This window comes from Dendrobium catenatum, unplaced genomic scaffold (genome assembly GCF_001605985.2).
Source record: "Dendrobium catenatum unplaced genomic scaffold, ASM160598v2 original_scaffold_183010, whole genome shotgun sequence".
Lineage (NCBI taxonomy): Eukaryota > Viridiplantae > Streptophyta > Magnoliopsida > Asparagales > Orchidaceae > Dendrobium > Dendrobium catenatum.
In genome coordinates, this window is record NW_021501429.1 from 130,900 (window position 1) to 151,194 (window position 20,295).

Genomic DNA, 20,295 nt, shown 5'->3' on the forward strand with positions numbered 1-20,295 from the left:
TCCTATTCATATAATTACAATTATATGATATTCAGTTTGGGGTTGGCTTCAAACTCAACGAATTTCACCTGCAGATGAGCTTACATAAGCCATATCCTCATGTTGAGACAGTTAGGTCAAAATTTGTAGAGAGAGTTCCCCAAAAAATGTATGAGGCACAACCATATTGCAATTTACTTGGAAGTACAGCAATGCGACAGATCCTATGAGATTAAATAGTATTAACACCAAGAATAATGCCTTAAATTTATGTATGTTTTAATGAGATATTTTGAGATGTTGGGATCGAGATAAGTGTGAGATTAGAAGCAAAATGGGAAAAAAATACAAGGTGCACACTCAGTGAGAAGACTTTCCTTCTTTCTAGCTATGATTTAGGAGGAATATAATCTTCGTCTTCTATCAAGGAAAACCTCACTTTATATGACATGTGATAATAAGATGTGGGATGTTACTGGAGATGGGTTCGAGTGCCTTAATGATATGAGATTATTGGAGGTTGCAAATCTTTCTCTAGATGAACCAGAGTTGGAAGCAATGATATTCAATGATGATGATATTGTTGATCAAAAATCAACATCTGAACCTAATTCTATCATTCCCTCTATTGAGTAGTTGGACCTTCATGTTGTACTAAATAGTTTTTTGCTTATATTTTTGTGGTTGTACTGATATTTTGTACTAAACATTTTTATGTTATAAGATAAACAAGTTATCATGAAATTGATTTATTATTCATTGTCATTTTTAATATAATGTCGTCTTAATTTCTATATATCATATTAAAAAATTATTATGCCGTGTCCACGCCGCACCCGTGTCCTATATTTTTAAAAAATGCCGTGTCCCGTGTCCGTGTCGTGTCCGTGTCGGTGCATCATAGATGTTCAATATCATACATGAGTTTTGCGGATCCATTTTTTTCTGTTAACTGTACAATTTTGACGAGTATTTTCTTTTATTTTGTTTTGATTTTTGTATTTGCATCTTGCCTTTCATGCGTGTGCTTCTATTATTTTGCTCATCATGACTACTAATAGCGATCATTCATTATAATTTATCAGTCATCCCATGGCAAATTTTTTCGCTTGTCAATTCCAAAAATTCATTGTCACACAAACCATGTGTTAAGTCTGCTTCTGGCTTGTCAAACCAAGTTTTTCAAATATATCTCCCCTTATTCAAGTCAGACTCTAAAGCTTCTCCACGTCCCCTAATTCTTAGTGTTTTTTCTCTGTCCCCAGCAAATCTAGTATATTATGCTTGTTAATGGCTCTCTTATGCCCTTGGCTCGTTTAAGTGCTTCACCTAGTTTTTATTTATGACATTCTCATTTGGATAATATAATGTCCTATCATTTATATATTATATTTCTATAAGATCATTTGAAAATTCACAAATTTCTGATATTTCTAACTATAGTTGCTACAAATAAAAAAAATCCTGCATCGCCTCTTAATAAAAGTTTTTCTTCTTTTATTGCTCCATTGGATTTAGTTCATTCTAATATATGCATGTCTTCTCTATTTTCCACAAAAGGAGCTCTCAGTAGATTTCAAGTTTCATAAAAGAAAGGATTCCCTGCATTGAAGAGTAAAAAGAAAAGGGTAATGTAACAGATTCAAGACTACAGTACATGAAAGTCAGCCATTTGCGACAATTTGAGTGAATGAATACTCTATGCATCTCCACAGATAGGTTTGATGAGCTCAAGTTCTTCACTAAAGATGATTGTAGTTACAATAGACCAAACTAAGACTCCAGTAGTTCAAGGCACTAGCTATTTTTATGTTCTTACGGAGATGTGGATAGAACCCTTGTTGCTCACCTGCTAGTTACAGTACAGAGCATGGCAGCAAGCGTAAAGGAACCTGGGGCCTGTAACTCATCCAAATGAATGGTATAGAGCCATAGCCTTACAGAAAAAAAAAAAATGATGAAATAAATGGATCCTCTAATGATGAGAAAAGCAACCCAGATTCCACTTTGGATATTTTATTTGAATGAGTGAGGAATTTTTACTACTCTAAGAAAAAAATATATATGAAACATAAATAATAACTTGCATCTGCACAAGTTTGTTCCTTGTAATGATTTAGTGCCCGTACTGGGTGGTTAATGGAGCTTTTAAGGCAGTGATCTTGGATGACTGGTGCCAGAGACACCGAGATTAAAGTCTACAAGATTTATGATTAATAAAAGAAGTACATGTATCAATATGAACACAAAAACGCAGTTCCCCCTCAATTTCAAGTATCTTACCATTTTTCTACATTTACTAACAAATATTTGTGTTTTTCTTTCTTTGGCTTGCTAAAGCCAATCTTCCAGCATTAAATCTATTTGACCAAAAAACAAACTGCATATAAAATTAAAAGCGGGTCCTTGCTTGGACTATGATAATAGGATAGGTGCCAATGCATCCAAACCAACAGCTAAGTTTAGCCGTTATGCAAATTGAAAAATTTGAATGATCTGGTAGGTTCCACCCCAACTTGGTTTTGAAATGACAAATAAAAATTGGGTCGGATCAATAAACATGCAGGCAAAATGGCTTTGTCCTATTCATATGGTTACAATTACAATTATGTCGATATTCAGTTTGGGTTGGCTTCAAACTCAACGAATTTAACCTGCAGATGGGCTTACATAAGCCATATCCTCATGTTGAGACAGTTAGGACAAATTTGCAGAGAGAGTTCCCCAAAAAATGTATGAGGCACCACCATATTGCAATTTACTTGGAAGTGCAGCAATGCAACAGATCCTATGAGATTAAATAGTATTAACACAAGAATAATGCCTTAAATTTATGTATGTTTTAATGAGATATTTTGAGATGTTGGGATCAATATAAGTGTGAGATTAGAAGCAAAATGGGAGAAAATACAAGGTGCAAACTCAGTGAGAAGGCTTTCCTTCTTTCTAGTATGCAGATAGCAAATGAGTTATACTAGGAGCTCATTGCTTAGGGTGTTTTCTCTCCACCTCGCAGTTCTCTCTCAGTTGGCTGTGGTACTCAAGAGGCAAAAATTCTGTAAACTAACAGAGGATGTTTATAGAGATGCATGGTACTACAAGACACAAAGAGGTAGTTGAGTCCAAGATTTAAAATTGCGTAACTGCGCTTCGAGGCGGTTTTCGTCCGTGAGGCGAGGCGTAAGCCTCGAGGCGGTCTGAGGCGTAAGCCTCACGAACACAGAATTGCGTAAATGAAAAATTAAGGGTTTTAGCAGGAAAATAATAGCAATAGTGGAAAATAAGAAAGTAGATGCAATAAAATTATGTCCCAAAGAATTTTAAACACATAATAAAAATCCATGCCCACATTAAACACGAAATAATACAATGTTTATAGGTATTGCTATTTTGTCGCGTCGAAGAATTGACATAGGCCCAGGATGGTTTAATTAATAAATTGAAAAAGGATAGCAAGGCGCATACAATGTGGTTAATGTCTGGTTCTTTATATCCAAATTCTTTTTCAATCTTTATTCAAATTGATCTTAATGTTCATGTTTAATTTCTAATTGAACTTTTGGGAATATAGAATTTTTATGGCATCTCCTTATAATGAGTTTTTTATATTCAAATGTCTAATTGAATCAGTTTTTGACTATATTCTTTTCTTACCCTTACAAATGTTATATCATGTTCACTCTTAATTCTAACTATGAACTTCTATGATTCTAATGTCATTAGTTTTAGGGATTGGCATAATCAACCTTATAAACCATTGCATACATTTTAGTTATTTTCAAAATGAATTTCCATATAATTACTTACATTTCTCAGTCTATTTCTTTCTTGCACTTTTTATTGGTTGTAAAAGGGGAGAAATTATTAGGTGTTTGTATTTTAATTTTCGGTATGTTTGTTTGCATTTGTTTGCAATTTTATTTTGTTGTTTTTGACTTTGTATTTTTGGCTTTGTGTTATTTTGTTAAAATAGGTTGCACAAAAAAAACTTTGTTGTTCTTATACCTGTCCTTATTTTTTTCATTGTATTACATGCATGTCAGGAGGAGTTTAGTAGATTCAAATCCTATGTGCCTTTAATCCCTGTAATGCTCCGCTCTGTGTTCTGCAGCTCTCTCTTTATAAAACATGTTTAGTAAACTCCTATAATGGAAGGTGCCATCAAACCATACTCCAATACAATCTACAATGCACCGCAACATACTGAGAGTGCAGGCGATGTTAAGCACATTAAATGGTATTGCCATTCTCAAAAAAAAAACCTACCCAATGTCCATGCCAAACCTGTCGCCGACCCTCTCTAGTACTTTAAGTGCAGGGCCATCATCTCTGGCTTCTCCTTCTATCCACTCCTGGAGTAAGTCCATATACTGGATCCATAGGACCCGTGAACCTCTACTTTGTATAGTGGAGGAAGAGCCCTTTCCACTCTCGCTTCCAAAATAACACCATGCTCGACCTTTCATCAAATTGCTCATATTGTCAAGTGTTTAGCAGTGGTTTTTTCTTCCTTGTAAGCACTTATTTCCTTCACATTGTAACGGACCACTTTTGACACAGGGTGCCTACATTTTTGTAAGCGAGCTTGAATAGATTGTTCCTTCATCACGGGTAATCACACAATCCCTTCACCAACTTTTTCGCGGAAAAATATTATCATTTCAAATATAATCATAGCTCTTCTTCCTCCGTCGGCAATGTCAACGGGGTTGTACACTACTACTTCCAAGCAAGGGTCCCTCCGCAATGCGTACTCTCCATCCACCTTTCCTTTACGCTCTATACCTGTCTCCTAAAGCAAAAAAATCAAAAACACTAAAAAAGATAAAAAAAATTAACCCTAATTTCTCTTAAACTTGCAAAATATATCCCTAAACTTAATAAAAATACCTAAAATCCAATGTGGAGTACTCCTAGAGGGTGGCCGGAAGTTTCCACTTCGCCGGAGAGAGGCGGCGCCGGCGGGAGGAGCGGCGGGAAGCAAGGCCGACGGCGTGCGGGAACTCGGAGTCGCGACCTGGAGCGTGCGGGAGGGAGAAACGTCGGGTGTGCTGAAGGATACGGGTGAAAGGAGAGAAAAAGAGCTCATTTTAAGTGAGTGGACCCTACCCAGAGAGGCGTACGCCTCACAAGGAGTTGCGCAATTGCGCCTCTGAAGCGCGCCTCAGCTCCAGTGAGGCGTACGCCTCTTGAAAGCCCAGAATTGCGTAGGTTATGAGGCGTTTTTGGGAGGAATTGCGCAAAGGCGCGCCTCTCATTGCGCAATTTTAAACAGAGGTTGAGTCAAGAAAGGCTTAATTATTTCTTCCTAAGCTCCTCCACCTCCCTTTGCTACTAAACAAGCAGAAGATAGAGGCATGCCCAACACTTGCTGCTGTGGAGGTAGCAGTGGGAGATGGTCACGAGATGATGGAAGTTCAGCAGAAAGTGCTAAGTAGCTGTTAATTGGCTAATGCAGTGTGGCAAAGAAGAGAAGTTAGGTCATTACTCATCATCTATGTGAGGGCTCCAGAAAGGGCTGCTAAATGTCAACTAGGAGGGCAACTGATAATTTTTAAGCCATGAAATGCGTGTTAAACCCGATAAAGACGTAATAGGTCGTCGCACGCCTTTTAAAGCGCCGCGACGATATTTAAATAAAATTTTCAACGTTAACGGAATTCAACAGAAATAATTTTAGAAATTTCCTTGCGAAATTCTGATCATTTTGATATATATAACCCATACCTAATTTTGTCTATTTTAAGAATAAAAATTAATCGAAGTTTCATAATGACAATTTTACCCCTAACCGTTTTATATGACGAATTTACTTAAGTGAGGGTAGTTTGGTATTTTAGCAAACCCTTTCTCCCTTATTTCCTCTACCCGAACCCCTCCCCTTCTCATTTCTCTCGCACGAAATGAACCGAACGGAAGAAAAGGGGCGGACAAGGCATGGACGAACGGGTTCCGTGAGGGCTCTCCGGCGACGATTTTCCGGCGAGAAATTTAGTTCAAATCGAAGAGGACTACGAGAGGAACACTCATGTACGATTATTTTAGAACGAAACTTTCTCAATCTTTAGATTTTTGGAAAAGGAATTCTAGGGTTTTTCCTAAAAAAAAATGTTTTTCTCCTAAAATATCTTTATGAAATCTTTAAGAAATGTTTAGAGGATTATTTTAGCAATGAAAAAGAAGTGAATTGAGGAATTTTTGGAGATTTAAATGTTAGGGTTTTGACGAAAACTTTAATTCCTTAGTGATGTTTTTACAAAAATTATTCCTAAGGATATTAGGAATGCTTTTAAAGCAAGAAATTGGATTTTTGATGAAAATTTGCTTTTTATAATTTCCAAAATTAGTTAAATCCGAAAATTCAATTTATAATTATAAAAATATGTTAAGGATTAATTTTAGAGCAATATTTTAATAAAATATAAGATTTATGATTTTATAAAAATTGGGATTTAATTAAATCCGAAAATTAAGGTTTATTTAATTAAACAATTATTAAGTGTCGTAGGGATTTATTAAGGGAAAATGATGGGTTTAGCAATTAGACTTAGAATTAGCCTTAAGCCTTAATGAAGATTGAATTTATGTGACACGTTTATTTTATAAACTTTCTTAGGTTGTGATCATTAAAGGGTAAGGTGGAAGAATTGTGTCGAAGCGACGTACCATACTTGGTTTGAGGTAGGTATTCATACCTCATTTAAGTTTATAAGTGCAAAATTTATTTATGCTTAAAAAGAGATTTTATGCATTTATTTTACTGTCAAAATGCTTTATTTACTGTCAAATGTTTTATATCTATGATTTAAAGAATACCCCGAAATTTAATGTTTTCATTTCATGCATTATTTTAGAAAGCATATAAAGCATATGAAAAAAAAAACTAAACATGGAATATATGAAGTTTATGAAAGATATTTGAGCATAATTTAAAGATTTAAAAGCAATTTCATGTGCATATTTATACGGAAGTGTCAAAATAGTAATGGTAATGGGGTTATTCGGAGCAAAATGGTAAATGAAATGACCAAAATTTGACTGTGTACCTGATCAGTACGAATAATGGTACTTCCGGGACGGGTGTATACATTTAGCATAAGCATTTTTGCATTTGCATTGCATATGAAAAAGGTGAAAGGAAAGAATGAAAATAATGAAATGTTAAAGAAGGAAAAAAGGAAAGTAAGAATGGAAATTCAAATATTTTTTATTTGCAAATGATATGAAATGATTTCAATTATAAATGTTTTTGTTATATGCATCTTATGAAATTAACTGAGTTATGAATTACCTGCTGAACGAGTAAGCTCATTATACTTTTGGAAATATTTTTCAGGAGATAAGTGATGGCTGCACGACGACCATACACGTATCGTCATAGGGGACCTCAGGAGGAAAGGTTCCTTGTTATGATTTCAGTTTGAGTCTTTGAGTTTATTTCTGTGTAGTTTGTGAGTTTAAGTTTGAGTATGTACTTGTGTTTGATCAGTAATATGGAGTTTATGTAATTGATTAATTAAAAGTTTTAACAGTTGTGTGAGAAGAACAGTTTGGAACATTTCAGTTTGATGTCTTTTAGTGGCTCTTTCATTTAATGTTGGATGACATTTATGTACTGATGTTAAAATTATAATGAATTTGATTATGTTTTATATGCTCTTCCGTACGACCGACTGTTCCCGCCCCGTTATCAACGGGCTTGCCGGGCCGGGTCGTGACAATGTGAAAATTATAAGTGGTCTACCTGTCTGGGTTCTGTCAAGAGTGTGGAAAATGTTGCCAAGATGACGATTGCAGTCAACATAAAAGAAGTCATTTGCTAACCTTATGTCCCAAGAAATAGGTTTCCCAGCTTTGCATTTACTTATCACTCCTTTTCGCCAAAACCTTGAGGGTAATCCCAAGAGTTCCCATAGGCTCTATCTCTCCTGCTTCATTACATTTTGTTTACCTTAAGGCATCGAGAACTGGCCCTTAAGGCTCACTAGTGATCACAGGACCATTTGCACTCCACTTGATTGGTTTGTTAAGCAATGAATGAATGGAGCCAAATAAATATCAATACTTCTTAGAAGGGACCAAATATATTGCTCAAAAGATGGTTCTTTCAGTAAATTTGATTGTGTTGAGACAAAAAAAAAAAGTAATTGTAAGAATGATTAATTAGAAAAGTTTCTTTTCAAGAGCATTTATCTTATCAAACAAAAGTTGGTGATATTATCACATATCTAAATGTTGCAGTATAAGTAGCGAACAGTAATATCATAATCAATATTGTAGCCTGATGGTTAAGCTTTTCATCCAAAAAATTTAAAAAGAAAAAAAAAACCTTAATCATGTTTTATGTAGTTTATTTTATTTATTGTCCGTAGCTTATCTGTTTACTTTGTGCAAAGCTTTTTAGATCTAAGTGCAAAAGATTTACTGTGTACAAAGGTTGCATCAAGACAGCATACATATTAAAAGTTTCATACATGAATCATCTGGCCAGTTGTGCGAAACTATAATTCAAGAATTTGGGATTTGTTTTAAAAATTTATGATCCTAACGTAATACATAGATATAACTATATCTTTCATCCAAATAATATATTAAATAAATTTGATAGCATTTAATACCACAAAATCATCAACATCGGCAAAAAGTATATTTTTAAAGTTCTTAAAGAATCCAAATGAGTTGAATTCTACTAAGCACAGGCTCGTTTATTTGCTTAGCAAGCATAAGCCAATCTATAAAACAACTCGTGTCCTATAATTTTCTCCAAGCTTTAATTGAACCTAATTAAATTTATGTGAGATGATAATAATTTATATATACAATAATGTATCATCTAATATTAACTTCTGCATAGATTTCTTAAAGATACTTGTTCATTACATCTAATATGTTTATTGACCCTTTTTAAACCAAATTAATCATTAATGGAAAACTAAAAAAGAAGCTAAATCGAACTATTGAATAGACTAGTAATTTGCTCAAACTATAAACTTCTATAATAGGTATGACTTGATCAATATATTGATTTAGTGAAGGATAGGAACAAGTTATGTAAAATGAACAACGATATACACAATAAATAAGCTGTTAAATAAGCATTCATGAGAATTTAATGAAGCTCTTATCAAGCAACTTTCCAGACAACAAAGATTATCTTGTAGAATGAAATAAATGAAACAATAAAATAGAATGATGGCTTCTAGCATATATATTTAAATGCTAAGCTTATTCAATTATCTAAAAAAAATGAACATTAAACAAATGACAGACCTATTTGTCAAACATACAAGTTTGCTTACACACCAACAATCATGGTGAATAAATGGTATTCATCCCTTTCCAGTCTCAAAAACTTTTCTTACTGAGGAAAGCTCCTCCAGTAAATGCTTAAACATGGTCTAAGGGAGGGCATAATTAGATATTTGCACTATATAAGAGATGCAAGCGTGGGATGCAATGAAAAAAAAAATTCTTCCACCCACCATACACTCTCCTAAACTTAATAAAATACAAAAATTCTATTACTCAGCCAAAAAAGGACTTCTTCTAAAGAGAATACCAATTGTATATTAACATTGTGCACTATAGAAAAAGATTTGTCAAAGGGATGCATTTTCTAATATTAGAATGATATATGGAATGATTAAAGAGTTCCGTATAGAATTACATCAATGGTTATAAGTCAAGTTTTTTGTATTATCTATGAAAATACTTATAGAGAATATTTAATATAATGTGCAATTTTAGTGAATGGGAAATTGATAAATTATCAGTCAATATAAATGAAGAGCAAGTGAAAAATGTAAGTGTGATAGATTTAAGTATCTGAAGCATATTATATAAAGAATGGGATTCTACTCAATTATGTAATTTCTACAGTAAAAGCTATTTGATTAAAAGGTAATTCGTCAAGAGTACCAAATAAGAAGAAAATATGACAAAGGATTAAAGGTAAATTTTATGAAAATGTTATCAATCTTGCTATGATATATGGAATAAGTGCTACGTGATATAGAATTCATCGATAGCCAAACTGAATGTGACAGAAGTATGAATATTAAGACGAATGTTTGGTAAGACTATTAGGCATAAATTTTAAAAAAATGATTGTATTAGAGAGACCAAGGACTTGACACTTAATGCAGATTAAGTAGTGGAAAATAGCATTGGATGGTTTAGGTATATGCAATGTAAAGTACAATGTGCACCATTAAGTAAGCTAGAAAAATTATATATAAAATAAATATTTAATTATAATTGTTTTAATTAATTATAATAAATTAATTAATTATTTTAATTAATTAAAATAATTAATCATATTTTATCTTTAATTAATTAAAATTAATTAATATTAATTAAATTTAATTAATTAATAATAATCAATTGTAATTAATTTAAAAAGTTGTAATTAATTAAAATTAAATTAATTAAATTAATTATAATTAACTAATCATTAATTATAATTATCTAATTAAACTAATTAAAATTAATTATAGTAACTATAATTAATTAAAAATAATTATAATTAAAATTAATTAAAATTCATTTTAATTAAAATAAATTAAACCATCTCTCCCTCTACCCTCTCTATGTTCAGCAGATTTAGGGGATTTGGCCGTGGCAGCACGCGAGAAGGAGAAGGTTACCTTCACGGCCGGCGAGCTCCCTGTTGTGGTTCCGATCGAAATGTAGTAACTTCCGATCCTACTGAGAGGGAAAGTCGTTGGCGGAGCCGAGTCGGACAGCCACGGGTTTGCCGAAGAAGCGGCGAAAGGCAGAAAGTTAATTTCACAGTCGGCGAGCTTCTGTTGTTGTTCCGATCAAACTGTCGCAGCTTTCGATTCAACAGGAAGGGAAGGCGTCCCAGCAAGCGAGCTCCCGATTGTTGCTTCCGATCGAAATGATCGTAACTTCCGATCCGTCAAGGGGCGCGGCCGAACAGGCCGAAGAAGCCGCTGGAAGGGAGAAAGTTACCGTCCCAGCAAGCGAGTTCCAGCCAGCGAGCTCCCGTTGGTTTTTTCGATCAAAATGTCGGAACTTCCGCTCCAACAGGAAGGAAATAACGTCGAATGAGCGAATTCGAGCGGCAATGATGGAGCCGAAGGAGAGGCGAGCTCCAATCATTGCTTCCGATCCTAATGTCGTAACCTCTGATTCGCACAGGGAGAAGAGAGCGAGAGCAAGAGTGAGAGAGATGTCGGGGGAGAGAGTGCGGGAGAGCCAGAGTGGGGAGAACCGAATGCCTTGCTTCCCTCTCCCTATTAACGACACTAAATCGTGCGGAGATGTGAGGACGCAACATCAGTCGTGAGCGACGTGCGGAATTCGGCGCCGAACAGGTACGTTATTATTATTATTTTTTTTTGTATACAGTTACAGGTCAACAATGGTACTAAAGAGGCCAAAATTCTGTAAACTAACAGAGGATGTTTATAGAGCTGCATGGTATTACAAGACACAAAGAAGCAGTTGAGTAAAGAAATGCTTAATTATTTCTTCCTAAGCTCCTCCACCTTCCTGTTGCTACTGAACAAGCAGAAGATAGAGGCATGCCCAACACTTGCTTCTGTGGAGGTAGCAGTGGGAGATGGTCACGTGATGAAGGAAATTCAGCAGAAAGAGCTAAGTAGCTGTTGATTGGCTAATGCAGTGGCAAAGAAGAGAAGGGTGGTCATTGCTTTTCATCTATGAGGGGGTTCCAGAAAGGACTGCTAAATGTCAACTAGGAAGGCAACTGATATTTTTTAGGCCATGAACTGCGAAAATTATAAGTGGTCTACCTGCCTGGGTTCTGTCAAGAGTGTGGAAAATGTTGCCAAGATGCCGATTGCAGTCAACATAAAAGAAGTCATTTGCTAACCTTATGTCCCAAGAAATAGGTCTCCCAGCTTTGCATTTACTTATCACTCCTTGCCGCCAAAACCTTGAGGGTAATCCCCAGAGTTCCCATAGGCTCTATATCTCCTGCTTCATTACATTTTGCTTACCTGAAGGCATCGAGAACTGATCCTTCAGGCTCACTAGTGGTCAAAGGACCATTTGCACTCCACTTGATTGGTTTGTTAAGCAATGAATGAATAGAGCCAAATAAATAGCAATTTTTACTTTTTAGAGAAGGGACCAAATATATTGCTCAAAAGATGGGTCTTTCAGTAAATTTGATTGTGTTGAGCCATAAAAAAGTAATCGTAAGAATGATTAATTAGAAAAGTTTCTTTTCAAGAGCATTCATCTTATCAAACAAAATTTGGTGATATTATCACATATCTAAATGTTGCAGTATAAGTAGCGAACAGTAATATCATAATCAATATTGTAGCTTGATGGTTAAGCTTTTCATCCATAAAGTATTAAAAAAAAAAATAAAAAAAAAAAAAACAGAACAAAACTTAATCATGTATCATGTAGTTTATTTTATTTATTGTCCGTAGCTTATCTGCCAGATTTTTTAGATCTAAGTGCAAAAGATTTACTTTGTACAAAGGTTGCATCAAGACAGCATATACATATTAAAAGTATCATACAACATACATGAATCATCTGGTTAGTTGTGCGAAACTATATTTCAAGAATTTGGGATCTGTTTTAAAAAATTATGATCCTAAAGTAATGCATAGATATAACTATATCTTTCATCCAAATAATATATTAAATAAATTTGATAGCATTTAATACCACAAAATCATCAACATCGGCAAAAAGTACATTTTTAAAGTGCTTAAAGAATCCAAATGAGTTGAATACTACTATGCACAGGCTCGTTTATTTGCGTAGCAAGCATAAGCCAAGCTATAAAACAACTCGTGTTCAATAATTTTCTCCAAGCTTTAATTGAACCTATTTAAATTTATGTGAGATGATATTAATTTATATATACAATAATGTATCATCTAATATTAACTTCTGCATAGATTTCTTAAAGATACTTGTTCATTACATCCAGTATGTTTATTGTTTAAATCAAATTAATCATTAATGGGAAACTGAAAAAGAAGCTAAATCGATCTATTGAATAGACTAGTAATTTGCTCAAACTATAAACTTCTATAATAGGTATCACTTGATCAATATATTGATTTAGTGAAGGATAGGAACAAGTTATGTAAAATGAACAACGATATAGGTAATAAATAAGCTATTAAATAAGCATTCATGAGAATTTAATCAAGCTCTTATCAAGCAACCTTCCAGACAACAAAGATTATCTTGTAGAATGACATAAATGAAACAAAAAAATAGAATAATGGCTTCTAGCATATATATTTAAATGCTAAGCTTATTCAATTATCTAAATAAAAAAATATATATAAATGAACATTAAACAAATGACTGTCCTATTTGTCAAACATACAAGTTTGCTTACACACCAACCATCATGGTAAATAAATGGTATTCATCCCTTTCCAGTCTCAAAAACTTTTCTTACTGAGGAAAACCCCTCCAGTAAATGCTTAAACATGGTCTAAGGGAGGGCATAATTAGATATTTGCACTATATAAGAGATGCAAGCGTGGGATGCAATGAAAAAAATAAAACTCTTTCCACCCACCATAAACTCTCCTAAACTTAATAAAATACAAAAATTCTTTTACTCAGCCAAAAAAAGTACTTCTAAAGAGAATACCAATTGTATATTAACATTGTGCACTATAGAAAAAGATTTGTCAAAGGGATGTATTTTCTAATATTAGAATGATCTATGGAATGATTAAAGAGTCCCGTATAGAATTACATCAATGGTTATAAGTCATGTTTTTTGTATTAGCTATGGAAATACATATAGAGAATATTTAATATAATGTGCAATTTTAGTGAATGGGAAATTGATAATTATCAGTCAATATAAATGAAGATCAAGTGAAATATGTAAGTGTGATAGATTTAAGTATCTGAAGCATATTATATAAAGAATGGGATTCTACTCAATTATGTAATTTCTACAGTAAAAGCTATTTGATTAAAGGGTATTTCTTCAAGAGTACCAAATAAGAAGAAAATATGACAAAGGATTAAAGGTAAATTTTATGAAAATGTTATCAATCTTGCTATGATATATGGAATAAGTGCTACGTGATATAGAATTCATCGATAGCCAAACTGAATGTGACAGAAGTATGAATATTAAGACGAATGTTTGGTAAGACTATTAGGCATAAATTTTAAAAAAATGATTGTATTAGAGAGACCAAGGACTTGACACTTAATGCAGATTAAGTAGTGGAAAATAGCATTGGATGGTTTAGGTATATGCAATGTAAAGTACAATGTGCACCATTAAGTAAGCTAGAAAAAATTATGATAGAAGATTTAAGAAGAAAAAGAAGTAGACCAAATGTAACATAACTAGAAATTAAAAAGATCAAAAAACAAAGCAGCAAACACCTCATGGAACATTCAATAAAAACAAATGAAAAATGAGATTTTGCAGGATCCACCTAATCCAATTTGGCAAGACTGTTGGAAGTTGTTGCCAAGGTCTTATATTTGAATATTGACTACATCATAATAAATCCCATCTTGTGAACTTTGGGGTGGGTAGAAAAAGAAAAATGACATTTCATAAAGGCCCACCCACCCCAACTGGTTGTTATAAGGCAAATATAGATGGACTTATGATTTATAAAGTAGAGCATGCATGATTTGAAATGGCATATATAATCAATATTGTTTAAAATATAAGTTATTTCCTTTTTAAGAATATATTTAAGAAGCATAAATGATTGAACAACCAAAATGTAAATTTAAGGCATAATTGATAATTATAGTAAAAAAGAAAATGATCAAAATGATCTCTTGACTTTTTATCAAAGATTAAATGATCTCTCCATATTAAAGAATCATTTTGGACCCTTAACTCCTTAATGAGGAACCAAAAAAGTCGTACCAACTATTTTGATTCCATTTCAAAGACTTGAGGAACTAAAATGATTCTTTAATATAGTTGAGGATCATTTTAGTCCTTCATAAATAGTTAAGAGATCATTTTTTATCTTTTTCTCTATAGTAAAATAGCACAACTAAATGATGCAAAAATGGTAAAGGGGAAAAATTGTATACAACCTTGGTTTCCACTGTAGAATATCCCCATTCAGGGGAAACCTCATTAATAGTGAAGATTTGTTGGAGAACAGAAGACTGATCCATAGCCCTAAATAAATTTGACCCATTGCCATTTGAAATCAGTGGAGCTTCCAATGTACCAAAAGAGTCCTTTTTTAAGCTATCCCACTGCTCAAATCCATTTTTGTTATTGAAGATGTCATCATCAAACATTTTAGGCCCGTCGCTGACAATCTGTGACATCATTTTCAGGTTGCTGGTATTTAGCAGCACAGAAGGCAATCCTTGATCATCCGGAGTCTCAAGATATTCAGTCCCTCCTTGCTTATCAACCATGAAAACCATCACAAACAACTAAGTTAGTTGGATGAAGGGAAGCTGCTTGGAATGAAATGAAACTATCCCATAAAAAGTTAAACAAAATGTAGCAGCTAAAGACTCAGGAATGCATAAAAATGATGAGATGCAGCATTAAAGTTGGTTTGTTCAACATTATGATACAGCATGTTTTCTAAATAAAAGAAGTTGATAGAAAACCATACACACCCATACATCTCTAGTAGAAGCAGCACAAAACACGAGGAATAATAATCAGAGACAGAAGGCATAAAACTTAGCATGAGAGAATAAAGTGTAATAAGTAAATCAATAACCAAATACGGAATACATTATGTAGCAAAGACAGGCATCAAAATTATTCTAACATTTTTCTATGAATTTTATGAATTTTTCAATCAGTTTTTGGCCTTTATTTAAGTTTTATTTTACTTCATGTTAGAAATATTTTATTTTAAAATTAGATGATAAAATTCTAAGAATCTAGATTTGAATCAAATCAATTTATTTTTTTCTTTGGAACCCTATTTCTATAAATGGAGGTTTTAAGACTATTAATTGAATAAAAATGATGAATTGTATTTGATAGATCCCCCCCCAACCTCCCCCGCCAGAAAAAATATCCTCCACCTTAGCTTTTATCCATCAGATCCCTCTCTCTACCTTCACGGTTTCACAAGTGTGTTATCTCTCTCCATCCCAATCGGGTTTCTCACTCTCCACCCAATCTCTTCTCACCTCTTACATCATTCTCTCATTTCCACAACACAATTCCAAAAAAGGCATGGAAATCCTTCCACAAATTCACATAAAATCCTTCTAGCAAAGCATCCTGCAACTATATTAATTGGCTGATAAGATTAGAGAGAGTCACCTTAGATGGTTTGGTAAAAATAAAATGGCGGCCTTCTAATGACTTGGTTAGGAGAGTAAATGTATATATTTAACCTATGTTAAGAAAGTTATAAGTAGATCTAAAAAGACTTGGTTAGAAAGTTAGAAAATTTAAAAGCGACCTTTCTTTATTAGATGTAAATGAGAATTTAACTCTTAACCGAATACATTGGAGAAAAAGGATTCATGTAGCTGACCCCATATAGTGGGATAAAGGTTTGATGTTGTTGTTGTATAATTACTGGAAAAGCTTATAATAGTAAAAATAGTTGATGATGGCATCAAAATGTGCAAGAAAAGATAAAAAATAAGTTCTCTTATAAAAATTGGTTAGATGAAAAAATTCTAAAAATTGGGAAAGTTATAAAGTTGCCCGTAAGAAGTCTAGGAAAGCATTCAGCGATGCAAAGACTTTAGCTTTGAATAGTTTCTATAATAGATTAGATACTAAAGGGGGCGAAAAATATATGTTTAAGCTAGTCAAACAACGACATAGGAGCAGTAAATATTTAGTTTAAGTGAAGTGCATTAAGGATGAAAATAAAAAAGTACTTTTTTTAGAATAGGATATTCAACAATGGTGGATGAGATATTTTGCTAAATTTTTTAATAAAGATTGTGAAAATATGATTGACTTTAGTGACGTTAATACTTAAAATGAAAATAGAGATTTTTTTTTTACCGGCGTGTTATTAAAACAGAAGTTAGAGAGGACCTGATGATATGTATGCTGGACATATTACTTGTATTCAAACACAAGATGGTTTGACCAAGTATTTTTTTAAATTTAGTTGGATTACATCAAGGATCAGCCATAAGCCAATATCTTTTTGCTTTAGTCATGGATGTTCTTATTAGAGATTTGCAAGATGATGCTCCCTAGTGTATGCTTTTTGCTAACGATATTCTTCTTGTTGATAAACTAAAGAGGAAGTTGAAGGTTAACTTGAATTATGGAGGTCAATCTTAGAGTCTAAAGATTTTCGTTTGAGAAGATCTAAAACCGAATACATGGAGTAATTTTAGTGATAATAGATCTAGTGGGGGTTTTGTGACTTTGGACGATTAAGTCATTAATAAGAGTACACGTTTTAGATATCTTAGGTCTATTGTTCAGAGTGATGGTGAAATAGATGGGGATATTAATAGTAGAATTCATGTTGGATGGATGAAGTTGACGAATGCATCAGGCTTGTGTATTAAAAAAGTATCACTTAAACATAAGGAAAAATTCTATAAGATGGTGGTTAGACATATAATACTTTATGGCGCATAATGTTGCCATTAAAAGAGAAGTATAATATTAAGTGTTGCAGAGATTAGGATGCTCATGTGGATGAGTGGCTTTACTCTTAGAGATAGGACATGAAATGAACATAAACGTGAAAAGTTGAAGTAGCTCCAGTGGCATATAAGATTAGAAAGAGTCGCCTTAAATGGTTTGGTCACATGAAATGACGGCCTTCTGATGACCCGGTTAGGAGAGTATAGCCCATTTTAAGAACAGTAGAGGTAGACCAAAAATACTTAGTAAGAAAATATGAGAAATGACCTTTCTTTATTAGATCTAAATGAGAATTTGACTCTTAACCGGACACAATGGAGAAAAAGGATTCATGTAGCGGGATAAAGGCTTGATGTTGTTGTTGTTGTATAATGCATCCTCTCAAGGGATTGGAATCATGGAAAAAGAAAAACATTTAGCAAAGTGATTATCATGAATGGTTCATCGTCAACTTAACATCAAATTTATCTACTCCTAAATCAATTAATATTAAAGCTGCATTTACTTGAAGTAATCTTTTAAAAACTATAGCCACTCATATCAATCTTTACCATAATATAACCCACAACACCAACAAATTCTAAAGAATATATATAGAAAAAAAAAATTTAAAACCCTAAGCAGGCATTAAGCCATATGAATTTCATTATTTATTAACTTTCACTTAAGCCCATTGAGCCCGGCACTTCCTAGGGTTTCCTTCGGTTGTCGTTGTTGTCAATCAAGCATTTATACTCTGTCATCTTCTTTTCTTAGGCCCCTTTTCTTGGGGCCCATTGATTAATGTTGACATCTTCTAGTGTCAATGTCTAGCCTTATTTCTCGCATCCATGAACTCCTATGTTGGACTTCCATCGGCTTCACCTTTGCTAAGGATGGATATCTCGCCTTTCCAGAGAATGGATCATCCTTGTATTCTTCTTTTGCTACTAAATAATGATACTAGTGGCCGCCTTTTATCTCATGTTTTGCCTAAGCCCCTCTACTTTTTGCCTCCCTGTGAATCCTTCTTAAGCATTTAGGTTAAAAGTTATTGCTAACTCTATTTTTGCGTGTGCTCATCATAATGTTGTTGAAGCTATTGGAAGGAAAAATGTTCTGCCTCCTTCCTCTTCTCATATGGGTCAAGCAGCCTAATAAAGCAATCACCAATCAAATGCAAGATAGACATAAATCTATGAATAATATCAATACTTGGATGACCCAAGAAAACTTGTCTACTATTGAAAATGTAAATGGAATTGCCAGCTTAGAAATCTTAGTTTCAGAGGAAATGACAGTGGCTTTACCCTGAAAGGTGAGGAATTTTTTGGGAGGATGGCTTTACCCCAAAACCTTGCCTTTTCAAGATTGAATTGCAATTGGGAGGATGGCTTCATTAACAGACTTCTTCAATCTTCCCTGCAAATTTATGCCCTTGACAGCCTTCAACATGTTATAAATGCGGAAGGGACTAATTCTTCCTTCTTCTATAGCTGTTGTGGTTGGCGGGATACCTCCCAAAAAGGCTTCTTTATCTCACCTTTGGTACTATTCCTCTTCACCTACCATAATTGTTCAAAGCCATTATTGATGGGGACATTAGCCTCCAACGGAGGCAACTATTCTTGGATTACAGAGGGTCTTTCAAAACCTTTAGCTCGAAAGAGAGCATTAGCTTTTCTCCTGGCTTTTCTAGAGGATTTGGTGCCCAAAGAAGAGGCTTCAGTGATAGGAACATCAGAGCATGGAAAGTATATCAGAGGCGTGGCCGTCGATCTACGATCACAATCGAGTCGATGTATTTTTTAGTCATTTCATGTATTTATTTTTATTATGTTATTTGCCTCTTGCTATTTATGTTGTATTTATTTTTTTTCCATTTTTACCTCTTACTTAAGGGAGGTCGTATGTAAGCCCTAAGGGCAGTGTCGTCTTTTTATTTTAAGTCCTTAGTTACGAGGCTATTTATAGCCCTTATGTTTCTCTTCTAAGGTTAATGATTGAATGATAAGAAAATTGTGCCACTGCTAGAGTTCTTGAGAGATCTTGAGAGTGTTTGGAGAGAGAAATCCCTAGGAGAGGGAATTTGGATCACCCACCAACCTTGAAGTTGGGCGGGTTCGTGGTTTGTTACTTTATCTTTTTCCTTTTCATTTCGTCAACTCACCACCATCGCCTAAACCCCTCCCACCACCCATACCATTGGCTGACCTCTCCCCTCCAGCACCCCCACCGAAATCCCTTTAAGCCCACCAAACCGCCAACCCCTCTTCCCTTATCCTCCCTCCAAAATTCAAATCACCTCTTGAATCCTTTCCATAAATAATTATTCTTAATTTGGGAAGACTTAATTTCAAATCTCAATGCAATTTAAATTTGAAAATTTCTTTACTAATTTAAGAAATCTATTTTAGGAAAGTTCCTAAATTAAATCCTATTTAAATTTCAAATTTGATTTGGATTTAATTAATCCTTTCCTAATTTCCAAACCCAAATTTAGAAACCCAAATCTCCCCCTCAATCATCCTAGAGCCCATAATGCCTCCGGCCCCTATAGGAGGAGATTAGGAATTGTTTCCTAAAACCCAACTCCCCACTTTGGAAACAATTCAAATTTCCCCCACCTCCCTTTGGCCAAATTCTCCCCTAGCCCCATCTATTTAATTTATTTTCAATATGGAACTTCTCCAATTGGAAGTAACTCCTCCTCCCTATCCCTCGTACCCGCCGCACCCCCCCCAATCTCTTTCTCTTTCTTA

At 34.0% G+C, this 20,295-nt stretch overlaps 1 protein-coding gene across 4 annotated transcripts in view; it reads right to left on the reverse strand.

The window, feature by feature from the left end:
• Positions 1–20,295, reverse strand: part of LOC110109290 (calmodulin-binding transcription activator CBT-like) — a 142,168-nt gene that overhangs the window by 17,814 nt on the left and 104,059 nt on the right. For all 4 annotated transcript variants that reach the window (XM_028692354.1, XM_020840285.2, XM_028692355.1 and 1 more), the window contains one exon: positions 15,040–15,363. In XM_028692354.1, coding sequence (XP_028548187.1) covers positions 15,040–15,363 — 324 coding nt within the window. The remainder of the gene's footprint in view (positions 1–15,039; positions 15,364–20,295) is intronic.